This window comes from Cydia fagiglandana, chromosome 24, assembly GCF_963556715.1.
Source record: "Cydia fagiglandana chromosome 24, ilCydFagi1.1, whole genome shotgun sequence".
Taxonomy (NCBI): Eukaryota; Metazoa; Arthropoda; class Insecta; order Lepidoptera; family Tortricidae; genus Cydia; species Cydia fagiglandana.
In genome coordinates, this window is record NC_085955.1 from 3,290,039 (window position 1) to 3,304,301 (window position 14,263).

The following is a 14,263-nucleotide window of genomic DNA, read 5'->3' on the forward strand; positions in this document are numbered from 1 at the left end:
ACGTATTTTGTCATAAAAGTCGTCATGAATATCGTTTTATAGGTTTTAGGAAGTGCCGATTTCGAAAATGATGACCAGTTTGGAATCTAAGATGTGTGCCGTGCACTTTGTCATAAAAGTCGTCATGGATATCGTTTTATAGGTTTTAGGGAGTGCAGAATTCGAAAATGATGTCCATTTTGGATTCTAAGATGTCTGCCGTGCACTTTGTCATATAAGCCGTCATAGATGTTGATTTATAGGTGTTAGGAAGAGCAGATTTCGAAAATGATGACCATGACCAATATAACGACATCCATGTCGACTTTGAACATAGTGCATGGCCGCCATCTTGGATTCCAAAATAGTTATTATTTTCGAAATCTGCGCTCCCTAAAACCTATAAAACGACAGCCATGACGACTTTTATGACATATTGCATGGCCGCCATTTTGGATTCCAAAATGGTCATCATTTTTGAAATCAGGGCCCCCTAAAACCTATAAAACGACACCCATGACAACTTTTATGACATAGTGCATGGCCGCCATTTTGGATTCCAAAATGGCCATCATTTTCAAAATCTGCGTCCCCTAAAACCTCTAAAACGACATCCAGGACGACTTTTATGACATAGTGCATGGCCGCCATTTTGGAATCGAAAATGGTTATCATTTTCGAAATCTGCGCCCCCCAAAACCTATAAAACGACACCCATGACGACTTTTATGACATAGTGCATGGCCGCCATTCTGGATTCCAAAATGGTCATCATTTTCGAAAGCGGGGCCCCCTAAAACCTGTAAAACGACATCCATGACGACTTTTATGACATAGTGCATGGCCGCCATCTTGGAATCCAAAATGGTCATCGTTTTCGAAATCTGCGCCCCCTAAAACCTATAAAACGACACCCATGGCGACTTTTATGACATAGTGCATGGCCACCATTTTGGAATACAAAATGGTCATCATTTTCTAAATCTGCGCCCCCCAAAACCTATAAAACGACACCCATGACGACTTTTATGACATAGTGCATGGCCGCCATTTTGGATTTCAAAATGGTCATCATTTTCTAAATCGGGGCCCCCTAAAACCTATAAAACGACATCTGCGCCCCCTAAAACCTATAAAATGACACCCATGACGACTTTTATGACATAGTGCATGGCCACCATTTTGGAATCCAAAATGGTCATCATTTTCTAAATCAGCGCCCCCCAAAACCTATAAAACGATACCCATGACGACTTTTATGACATATTGCATGGCCGCCATTTTGGATTCCAAAATGGTCATCATTTTTGAAATCAGGGCCCCCTAAAACCTATAAAACGACACCCATGACAACTTTTATGACATAGTGCATGGCCGCCATTTTGGATTCCAAAATGGCCATCATTTTCAAATTCTGCGTCCCCTAAAACCTCTAAAACGACATCCAGGACGACTTTTATGACATAGTGCATGGCCGCCATTTTGGAATCGAAAATGGTTATCATTTTCGAAATCTGCGCCCCCCAAAACCTATAAAACGACACCCATGACGACTTTTATGACATAGTGCATGGCCGCCATTCTGGATTCCAAAATGGTCATCATTTTCGAAAGCGGGGCCCCCTAAAACCTGTAAAACGACATCCATGACGACTTTTATGACATAGTGCATGGCCGCCATCTTGGAATCCAAAATGGTCATCGTTTTCGAAATCTGCGCCCCCTAAAACCTATAAAACGACACCCATGGCGACTTTTATGACATAGTGCATGGCCACCATTTTGGAATCCAAAATGGTCATCATTTTCTAAATCTGCGCCCCCCAAAACCTATAAAACGACACCCATGACGACTTTTATGACATAGTGCATGGCCGCCATTTTGGATTTCAAAATGGTCATCATTTTCTAAATCGGGGCCCCCTAAAACCTATAAAACGACATCCATGACGACTATTATGACATAGTGCATGGCCACCATTTTGGAATCCAAAATGGTCATCATTTTCTAAATCTGCGCCCCCCAAAACCTATAAAACGACACCCATGACGACTTTTATGACATAGTGCATGGCCGCCATTCTGGATTCCAAAATGGTCATCATTTTCGAAAGCGGGGCCCCCTAAAACCTATGAAACGACATCCATGACGACTTTTATGTCATAGTGCATGGCCGCCATCTTGGAATCCAAAATGGTCATCGTTTTCTAAATCGGGGCCCCCTAAAACCTATAAAACGACATCCATGATGACTTTTATGACATAGTGCATGGCCGCCATTTTGGAATCGAAAATGGTTATCATTTTCGAAATCTGCGCCCCCCAAAACCTATAAAACGACACCCATGACGACTTTTATGACATAGTGCATGGCCGCCATTCTGGTTTCCAAAATGGTCATCATTTTCGAAAGCGGGGCCCCCTAAAACCTATGAAACGACATCCATGACGACTTTTATGACATAGTGCATGGCTGCCATCATGGAATCCAAAATGGTCATCGTTTTCGAAATCTGCGCCCCCTAAAACCTATAAAATGACACCCATGACGACTTTTATGACATAGTGCATGGCCACCATTTTGGAATCCAAAATGGTCATCATTTTCTAAATCAGCGCCCCCCAAAACCTATAAAACGATACCCATGACGACTTTTATGACATAGTGCATGGCCGCCATCTTGGAATACAAAATGGTCATCATTTTTGAAATCTGCGCCTCCTAAAACCTATAAAACGACACCCATGACGACTTTTATGGCATAGTGCATGGCCGCCATTTTGGATTCCAAAATGGTCATCATTTTCAAAATTGGGGCCCCCTAAAACGTATAAAACGACATCCATGACGACTTTTATGACACAGTGCATGACCGCCATTTTGGATTCCAAAATGGTCATCATTTTCGAAATCGGCACTCCCTAAAACCTATAAATCGGCACCCATCTCGACTTTTATGACAAAGTGTTTGGCTACCATCTGCATTTCTATTATTTTTACGTACAAAAATGGCCCTTTGTCAACTTCCAACCGAGATTAATATTCAGATTAATTCAATTTCAACCTATGTTAGGTCGACTAAACTAATCGCGATTAAAATTTGAGGATTAACTTTTTTTATTCCATTAATTAGTCGAATAAACAGTTAATCTATTAAGTCCCATCTCTGACCACGGCATTTTTACACTTTGAGAATATCTGAAAACAAATGAACACAAGGAGCCATTTTGTAAATCCAGTAACTTTGTTATTACTTTTGACAGCGCGTGTCATGTGTCTACACAGAGTCGACACAAAGTCGAAACATTTGCGACTACTTTGTGACTGCAATATTTCTCAGCCTTAAACCATATTTATACATCATAATTAACAAGTTTCGTAGTATGTAAAGCGTTATTTCTGTTATTTAAGTATAGTATACGCATCGAAGTACTAAAAATGCATCAAATAATATAGTTATGAACACAGGCACTGAGAAGTAAACAATTTTATTTCCGGCTAAACTGAAACAATGTGGTGGCGCGTTGATTATATTACACTTAGTTTATCAAATCACTCGAGCAGTTTAATTCCCCATTATAATTTAAGTCCTATTGTAATATAAATGCAAACAATATATAATTACGTCTTGTAATCCGTTTTAGAGATGGCGTATTAATGTCACTTATTTTTATTTAACTATTTTTCCATCTGACAGTTTCCATTTGACAGGAACAAAATGAACGAATGAACGAATGATATTGGCAAAAAGTAGTCGCAAACTCGAAACAATGTGTGCACACGGCGACCACACTTTATGTCACTTTGTGTCATGTGTCGACCCTTCCCCATTTCTGGTAACTGTGTCGACACGGCGACGACTCTGCGACTGGAATTGTGACCGAAACAGACGGTGTCGACACAAGATGTGTCTACACCGCGTCGTAACGGCGACTGGAAATGGTTGTATGGGCATGTCCATCTTTGGGTCATATGTGTACCAAATTTCAACTTAATTGGTCCAGTAGTTTCCGAGAAAATAGCCTGTGACAGACGGACAGACAGACAGACGCACAAGTGATCCTATAAGGGTTCCGTTTTTTCCTTTTGAGGTACGGAACCCTAAAATAATGAAAAAAATCCAGGGTTTTCGGCATCGTCTTGGGTCGTCCCATTCGTTTTTCGTCAAGTTCTTAAATTAGTCCTATTCTGCTTTCGTCACGCATTCTACATTGAAAGCCACCGACGATTGTGATGAATGTAGAATGAGTGACGAAAGCAGAATAGGACTAATTTAAGAACTTGACGAAAAACGAATGGGACGACCCAAGACGATACCTGGTTTTCCAGTTTCGGAAAATTATATTCATATGTATCATATTTAATACAATGCCAATCCCTCGGCAAACTAGTTGTAACTGTACCGTATTGTTGAACAGTTCGCAAGCGATAGTATAGGCGCGTGGCGGCCGTCTGTCTCACTTAGCTCCCTCCGACCAATACACAGTCATGTATTCAGACATACTTTCACTATACTCTGTATTTTTAAAGTACTAGTTTTCATATTTGTCGTATATATTTTTTATATTTGTCGAACCCGTGGTTCAAATGTTAGATGGGAGGGGGTAACATATTTTTTTTCTTTCGGAGCGCATATATATTTCCGAAAATATTAACTATGTATATCAAAAATGGGTTTAGGAGATCCTTATTCGTTTTGAAAGACCTATCCAACGATACCCCACACTATTTGGACATAGTAAAAAAATATTTTCAAAAAAAACTTGTTATATGGGAGGTACCCTAAATTATTTCATAATAATTATTTTACCGTTCTGTTGCAATGCATGATTTATGTATCCATGCCAAATTCCAGCTTTCTAGCACTAACGATCAAGGAGCAAAGCCTCGGACAGACAGACAGGCAGACCTGGCGAAACTATAAGGGTTTCTAGGTGACTACGAAACCCTAAAAATGGCGGTCGTAACATGCGGTCCCTACATTTCTTTAGTTCTGTATACATTTTCGTACATGAAGCAACTTGCGATATTTTTAAAACATCATGAGTGATCTGCTGCACGGCGCCGAGCATCGAGCCGCGCACTTAGCTTATCGCAAGCCGTAATGGTGACCCAGGTGACCACACGCTTCGAATCCGAGCCGGACTGTCCATTTTTTTTCAATTTTAACTTAACGTAACTTATTTTTGACTTGTGTTTTTCAATTAAAAGACACATCAAGATTGTTTACCTGATTTCTAATGCTAAAAAAACGAAGTATAACAATAGGCCATCGATATAAGTAAATATTATTCTAGTTTGGATTTATGGCACTATAAAATCGTCGAGAGCAAATTAAAATCAGTAGTCATTTATTAGCGGATAGATAGCCGACGTGAAATCATAAATTATCCTTGATATTATTTGCACAATCCCGGCGTATCGTAAAGTGTGGTGGCCCCAGCGCATGATTTACTATGAACGCATTTTATGGCATACATCTTGCATAATCTGTTTGTGGATATGGAAGTACATTTGTAATATTTATCCACCTATCATAATCCGTCTATGATGCGTTTAAAAACTGGAAATTATGGCAGGTATAAAGATAAACTATTTTTCATTTCTCATGCTCTGAAAGAGAGTCATTGTTGTTCTAAAAGGTGTGCAGAAAATGATACGTTTCTGCACTAGAGCATTAGGGTTCCGTACCCTAAGGGTAAAACGGGACCCTATTACTAAGACTTCGCTGTCCGTCCGTCCGTCCGTCCGTCCGTCTGTCTGTCACCAGGCTGTATCTCACGAACCGTGATAGCTAGACAGTTGAAATTTTCACAGATGATGTATTTCTGTTGCCGCTATAACAACAAATACTAAAAACAGAATAAAATAAAGATTTAAATGGGGCTCCCATACAACAAACGTGATTTTTTACCAAAGTTAAGCAACGTCGGGAGTGGTCAGTACCGACCGTTTTTTTTTGCTTTTTTTTTTGCATTATGGTACGGAACCCTTCGTGCGCGAGTCCGACTCGCACTTGACCGGTTTTTTTTGGTTCCAAGTACGATTTAATTAATTTCGACTCGCTCATCGACTGCATATGCCATTACGGCGCAACTAGTGTTATACCATATGATTTTGATAGCCCAGACTGTGCAAGTGTTATTTGAGTGTCATAATTTCATAGAGCTTTGAAATTTAAAATAACACCTATACACATTCTGGGCTATCTCAATCGCTGCCGACTTAGCGTAGTTTGACTCTACCAACTTACGTGGTACTCAACAGTAAATAAATAAATACATAATAATAAATACATATTAGGGGATCTCTTACACAACTGGGAAACTGTTATGATAGCTGTAAGATTTATTAATGAAAAAAAAATCAAATTACCTAGCCCCAGACTAAGCAAAGCTACTATGAGTGCTAGGCGACGATATACATACTTATATAGATAAATACATACTTTTATACATAGAAAACAACCATGACTCAGGAACAAATATTTGTGTTCATCACACAACTAAATGCCCTTACCGGGATTCGAACCCAGGACCCACTAGGCCAGACCGGTCGTCATTTGACAGTATGGAAGATGGTATTTTAATTTATCGGGAAATTAAAATAGTATTAGTCAACTTTATGGTTACATAAGGCTGAAAATGAATTGTGCGAAGTCTTGACAATAACTTCTCTTTTATGGCAATAATTCCTTTCATAATAATCATTTATGGGCATGTAATGAGGAGGGATGAATGCCATATAGGCAAAATAATGTTAGGGATGAATGTTGATGGACGAAGAGCGTATGGTAGACCCAAAAAACGATGGATGGATTGTGTGAAAGAGGATATGAGAAAGAAAGGAGTGAGTGCTGAGGACACGGAAGACAGAGGAGAATGGAAGAGAAAAACATGTTGTGCCGACCCCACATGACGTGGGATAAGGGCAGGGGAAAGAAGAAGAATTCGTTTCATAATAAAATTACATTGCTTTCCCGACTCCAGGATAGTGCTCGACGAGTCGTCTCTCTCCTCCTTTTTACGACAAATAACATTTCCTCGGGAGAGACTCGAACTCCCGACTCTGGGATATCCACTAGCTTGATTATTCCATCTCCACCATCATGATAACTGACCTTGTATTTCTTGTACAGTCATCAGCAATAGTATCTTACACAACTAGGGCCGCAAAAATATGTGACACGTTCTTATTTGGAGCGCAATAAGGGCGCGTCATATATTTTTGCGGCCCTAGTTGTGTAAGATACTATTGCTGATGACTGTACAGTCACCTGCAATAATATGTTACACAACCAAGGCCGCAAAAATATCTGACACGGTCTTATTTGTAGAGCCATAAGAGCGTGTCACATATTTTTGCGGCCTTCCAAGAGTAACATATTATTGCAGGTGACTGTACCACCATGCGTCTGATCGCGCTAAACCTTTCGCGTACCTTAGCTCACCTCTATTTTGACAAGTAACCTTGAACCCTTGTTTTCTTTGTTACAGCGCCACCATGACCTAGCCATGCGTCTGCTACTGCTGGTCGTGCTCCTGGCGGCGCGTGCACGCGCGTGCCCGTGGGCGTGCGGCTGCCGGCCCGCGGCCGCGGACTGCGCGCACCGCTCGCTGCTGCACGTGCCCAAGAAGCTGCCTGTAGACGCTCATCGACTGTGAGTACCGTGCCATCTCTGTCGCTAGCAGTGCTGTCTCTGTCGTGCCCGCCGCCGCTCGCTGCTGCACGTGCCCAAGAAGCTGCCTGTAGACGCCCATCGACTGTGAGTACCGTGCCGTCTCTGTCGCTAGCAGTGCTGTCTCTGTCGTGCCCGCCGCCGCTCGCTGCTGCACGTGCCCAAGAAGCTGCCTATTGACGCTCATCGACTGTGAGTACCGTGCTAACGGCACAATGTAAAAGGGGATCTCGGAAACGGCTCTAACGATTTCGAAGAAATTTGCTATAATCGATTTAGCTAGGTATTATCTCTGGAAAAACGCGCATTTTTGAATTTTTATATGTTTTCCGAGCAAAGCTAAGTCTCCCAGATATACTATTATTATGTATTCCGTGACAATAGAGTTTTAAAAATAGGTTGGACTTTGAAAACTCAAGTCTATTAACAATAATTCTTGCGGGCCCAGTCCCGTTGTTCAATAACTTACAATATATAACGTAACCATAAAAATAAACCGCAAATTTGAATTTACGTCGCGAATTGCCAGCGATTTGCACAAAACGCGGTCGTGGGGCCCTACAATGCGTGAATAGGTTAGAGATGGGAAAAGATCAGATCGAAACCCGTTCTAAAGCCGATGACAATATGACATCACATTCAAAACCTGTTTGGAAGACTACCCACTAAAGGACGACTCACGTTATGGCTCCTCTACACGATGGGCCAACGCCGGCCACTCCAAGGGACGCAGCCATGCGGTAGAATGAGATAGCAATATCACTTGCTCCCTCTAACACATAAATGCGTCCCTTGGAGTGGCCGGCGTTGGCCCATCGTGTAGAGGAGCCATTAGACTGGGCCGTGACCGGGCCGGAGCTTCCTGAGCTTCGCTTTCTATGGAAAGCACCATGTGATCACCGATCAGCCGTCATAGAAAATTACATGTCGGACGCGGCCTCGGTCCGGGCACGGCCCGGTCTAGCGTGAGTCAACCTTAATGGCTCTGTGAGCTGCAGACCTCGCGAAGCTCCATGGCTTTCGCCATTTTGAAGAAAAAAAAATCCATATAAGTATCCAAAGTACCTAATTTCACGAGATTAAGACATATTCTCATGTGAGAGAGACATGCAAAAGGATTTGTCCAGGAAAATCATTGGTCAATCTCATCTAGCGTCCACATGTACACAAATTAAATCACCAATTTTCATTCTACTATGAAAATTGGCATTTTTGTGTCCGCACCTGCTGATGTGATCGGGGAATCAAATTGGTATTTGCGTCCGCACGGCCCTGTTCGATCGGAGAATTTCATCAGATTGGCGAAAAATTGTCTCGTCTGGATACAACTTTACACCCTTGCTCCGTCAGAAACAATCGCAAATTTGAATTTAGCGTATTGCACAAACGCGATCGTATAGGGCCCTATAATGTACTCGTAAGTTTGAATAGGCCTCCTGAATGGGTCTCGGTCATGTTCATTCCCATCCCTACCACTGAAAGGCGTGAAGCCCTATAAAATAACTATACACTCCATCAACTCGCCATGCGGTCCCCAAACGCGAAAACTACAGTTTTCCCATACAAATTGCATAGCAGTGGCGCCCTCGCGACCGCAAATGTAAGTTGGCCGTGTGACTTGTGGTTATACTTTTCCATTTTCTACTGCGTTTGGTGTATTAGGTTTGGGGCGGGGTAGAGTAGGGAAGGGATAGAGTAAGCTAGTTTGTATAAATTTTTGTATGTATGAAACGCATGCACTTTATTATTTAAATTATGTAATATGAAAATATAGAAAGAACGGATTTTCATGCGGTTTTCAGCTATCAACAGAGTATTTTCTTGAAAAAGGTGTATAATTTGTCTAGGTTTTGTTTTGAAGAAATGTGTTTTCTATGTGTATTCCAAATACCTAAATTTGAGCTTTTAACGCTATATCCACACATAAAAATACCTTCCTACATTAAATGCAAGGCACATTTCAATCATCATCCATAAAAAGTTAAAAGCTTTTCAATACACGAAAAAAAGTTATCCCCGAAACCCTTACCTTTATCTAGGTAAGGTATATTCGGGTAATTACGAATGTCGAAAACCGTTGGATAATTCCGAAAACGGACTCTTATTATGATGGAATTTGGGGTCATTTTCATCTAATTTTCGGAATTATCCGACATACTAAATTACCCGAATACACCTTATACGTTTTATTCCTTCATTATTATTTATTTATTTAAACTTTATTGCACAAATCTACAAAAAAAGAGTACAATTGGCGGACTTAACGCCTTGAGACATTCTCTACCAGTCAACCATTGGGCTAAACAGAAACAGTAATTAATTTGGTGCAGGATTGTAAATAGTGGATATGAGAATAGACACAAGTCGACACTACAAACTATAATATAATATTACGTATACGTGTTATTCCTTTATACCACTCTCCTACATATTTTTAAAGTTAGGGTCAGTTTTTCCAATGTCCCAACTGTTGCATACTGTTTTTGGTGAGTTCCATGATACAGGCTCAGCTTAGTTTGGGGCCTACCGCCGTTACCGGACACCTTTTTTGCATGCTACTGTATTCTTAGTTATTCTCAATAAATTATTCTTATTCTTATTAACCAGTTTCTTACATAACTACCTAAACAAAACTTGTTTACCTTTTGAAGCCGTACTTTGAAGCTGCCTCTATGGTTTTCGTTACTCTGGGCACCCCACATAACGTATAATAGTGGGGTAGCTATATTATTTTCGTGTAATATCAATGTTGGTACAGACGGGAGCAGAAGTGGGATGAACTATTTATTGATCAAATGTTTGTTTGAGTTTTTTTTAACACACTAAACTGTAGTTTTGTAAACCAAAAAATGATGCCAGTGTTTCCCAAAATAAACTTGTAACTTTTAACGAAAGAAAGTCCTAGTTTGATTACTAAAATAATTCTAATTAAGTATACTTTCACGATTTCACGAAAACGTTCAAGTTTATAAACAAGACCAAGTGCGGGTAGTTCAAAAACTCGCACGGCTAGATGTTGAATTGTTGATGTCAAATTTAGCCAGTCTTCTCCGAGACCGGGGGGACAACGTCGCCCTCGAAACGTCAGACATGGTCAAACGTAAATCTAACTTAAATATGCGATTAAGTCCCGTTTTACAATTTAATCATGTAAAATAATTCTTCGCTATTTTCACAAGTACCGAGCCCGAGTAAGTAGGTACCTGAAACTGTAATTTTTTTCAAACGCCGCTTTAGTAATTTCTAATATTTTGCTAAGTTTTGATTTCACATGTTTAACTATATCACTTAAGGGGCCCACAGACTACCAGGCTCCAATTTCACCACGGCTACAATTGTCAGTGACAATTGTCAAGCGACAGGTGACATATTACAATTTTATAAAATATTTTCTATAGAAATACTTACAAACTTGACAGGCATTTTGCTACAATTGTATGTATTACAATTATGTTGTGAAACAAGAATTATTTTTTCTAGTCGACATATTTATAGAATTGTCGGTAAATCTTGACAGGAAATGAGTTATATGTCGGAATTTCGTTACAATTGTAGTGTTTCTTGTGACAATTGTCATAAACTTAGCAAGAGAAATATCTGTTTCTTTCCGATATAATAAAGTTTTTTTAAATAATTCAATGATGGTGGCAAACAGGAATACGGCCCGCCCGATGGTAAGCGGTAACCGTAGCCCATGGATGCCTGTGACGTCAGCAACAGTGATGTTTTACAATTGTCGCACCTGTTACCCTGGTGAAATTGGGGCCAGTTCGCCAGAAGATATCAGCCTGTCAGTTGTTCGGAACAGTCACATTTTGCGTTTAACTGATAGGCTGATATCGTCCGGCGAACTGGTAATCTGTGGGCCCCTTTACCATAACTACCGATCATTATGATAACACTTTAGCCCTCACCTGTACCAATATAAAGGCGGGTTCATATTAGCATCATATTGGCGGGCAGGGAGCAATATGTCTTTATGAGGTCTGTGAAGAAATATTTGTTTTTACATTACTCGCGCAAGAAAGACCCCTTCTTTATATTTGACCTTATTTACTAATAGATATTTATTTATTACTTATATCGCTTGATAGATTTCTCGTTGAGTAGCTAAAAAATCTCAAAAAGTCGTACCTTCTTCCTCGCGTTATCTCAGCTTTTTGCGTGCCAAGCTCCTAGGAGGCTTGAGTTTTGACAACCCTAAACAGCCTGAAGGGATGCCATTGCCATATATTAGAAATGGACGGTATGATTCGACCCTGAACCGCTGTCAAACTTCGGTTTTGTAAGAAGTTTCCTTTCTGTATGGTAGTACTATTATTTATTCTGTGATATAATTGTAACTATATATCTTCGCAATCATAACACTTTAGCATTTACCTGTACCAATATAAGGGCGGGTTCATATTAGCATCATATTGGCGAGCAGGGATCAATATGCCTTTATGATCAGGCTCGTGAGGAAATATTTCTTTTCACATTCAATCATTACATTACTTACGCAAAAAATACCGCGACTGTACATACATGGAAAACTCGATTTTGTTGACCGTTATCGTATAAACTAGCGACCCGCCACGGCTTCGCACGGTACAAAACCTTAACAAATTATATATAACACATAAACCTTCCTCGAGAATCACTCTATTGATAGGTGAAAACCGCATGAAAACCCGTTCAGTAGTTTTTGAGTTTATTGTGAAAATACATGCACACAAACAATCAGACGCGGCGGGGGACTTTATTTTATAAGGTGTAGTTATAAATCATACCTAGAACTCAATTTTGTATAGGTTTTCGTTACACACTACCTAGTGAAAACCTTTTTCACTCAGCAAAATCCTTTATTGTACCTACATACCTAATACTTCTTACCTACCACATTTCGTTAGGCATAGACATAGGTACCTACCTACTGAAAATTCCTGGACTGGCCACTTAGAAAAAACCGGGCAAGTGCTAGTCGGACTCGCGCACGAAGGGTTCCGTACCATAATGCAAAAAAAAAACGCAAAAAAAAGCAAAAAAGAAACGGTCACCCATCCAAGTACTGACCCCTCCCGACGTTGCTTAACTTTGGTCAAAAATCACGTTTGTTGTATGGGAGCCCCATTTAAATCTTTATTTTATTTATTATTTTATTTTTATTTTATTTATTTGGGCCATCAACAGCAATACAAAAAGTACATGATGCATAGCACAGTGAGCAAAAAACAAAGCCAATAACAGATGTCCACAATAATACAGTTAATATACAATAACTAAGTGGAAACAACACAAAAAAAAAATGTTAAGAAAAAAGAAGGGAGAAAAAAAAATGCATTTCACAAAGTAGGTGCATGGGCTTGCGTAACGTGTGTGTGTGTTTACGTGCACGTGTTTGTGTTCGTGTGTGTGTATTTGTCTGTGATAGTGTGTGGTGTGAGACGACTACGATGTATTTATTATAATTTACTTATTTTATTCTGTTTTTAGTATTTGTTGTTATAGCGGCAACAGAAATACATCATCTGTGAAAATTTCACCTGTCTAGCTATCGGACGGGCGGACGGACGGACAGCGAAGTCTTAGTAATAGGGTCCCGTTTTACCCTTTGGGTACGGAACCCTAAAAATAAGTCTTCTCATTCTCATGTATCAGGATCCAGAAACTTTCTGCATGGCCCACGTAATATATATGGGGCATTATCTATGAAAAGGGACCTTATTGTCGATGGCGCATACGCCGCTCAGCGACGCGCGGCATTGTATTTATATCGGAGCATCGTTAATAATGGCGTAAGCGCCATCGACAATAAGGTCCCTTTTCATAGATAACGTCACATATTTGGGTAAAACCGTCCTAAACCTATTTCCACGTGACTGAACCAATTGTCATACAGGGTGTAAGGGTGTAAGTACAGGGTGTTCCACCCTGTATACACAATCGAACACAAAAGCCAATGTAAACACATGTAACTTATATAACACGGAAACGAAAGGACAAAAGGGGACGAAACGTAAAAGGTCACTCACAAAATACAATTCTTAAACGACTTTACTTTAATTTTGAACCTAATTTCGAAAGCATTACAGTTGAAATTTGAACGTCAACTTTATATACTTGTGACTTTTTGTTAACGTTGTATGTTTTCTTAAAATACAGGGTGGTTACGACGTTCTTGCACAAAATGGGGGTTGACTTCCGTTGGAAAATAAAATTTACATTTCCGGGAAATGGCGCTAATAGAGGAAAAGGGGGTCGAATGACAATAAAAAAAGGATAAACAAACAATCGGGCCCCGAATTAGTATTCTTATCACGGAATATTCTTGCTGGTATATCTATTTGACAAAAGAAAATACATTTTTCAGCACACCAGCACGCAAAGGCTCTTTTTATTCTTCAAAAACTGATGAGAAAACTACCTTTTATCTGCAATTTGATGCAAAATTTAGTGTTACACTCGATAGCAAAGTTTGTTTTTTAACCCTTGTGACTTGAAACCCTCGCAACGTTTATAATTCCCAATTTCAAATTTGGAATCTTTCGCTTGCTCGAGTATTAATAATTATGTAAGGGCCACTTGCACCATTCCATTGACCCGGGGTTAATCGGTTAAACTT

General features: G+C 40.0%; 2 protein-coding genes across 2 annotated transcripts in view; both read left to right on the forward strand.

Moving 5' to 3' along the window:
* LOC134676594 (protein slit) overlaps positions 1-14,263 on the forward strand; it is a 250,471-nt gene that overhangs the window by 95,797 nt on the left and 140,411 nt on the right. Inside the window, exon 2 of the mRNA XM_063534987.1 lies at positions 7,478-7,641. Within this exon, the coding sequence (XP_063391057.1) occupies positions 7,496-7,641 (146 nt within the window). The 5' untranslated portion in view covers positions 7,478-7,495. The remainder of the gene's footprint in view (positions 1-7,477; positions 7,642-14,263) is intronic.
* Positions 1-14,263, forward strand: part of LOC134676285 (uncharacterized) — a 181,999-nt gene that overhangs the window by 22,124 nt on the left and 145,612 nt on the right. The gene's annotated exons all lie outside the window — the stretch shown is intronic.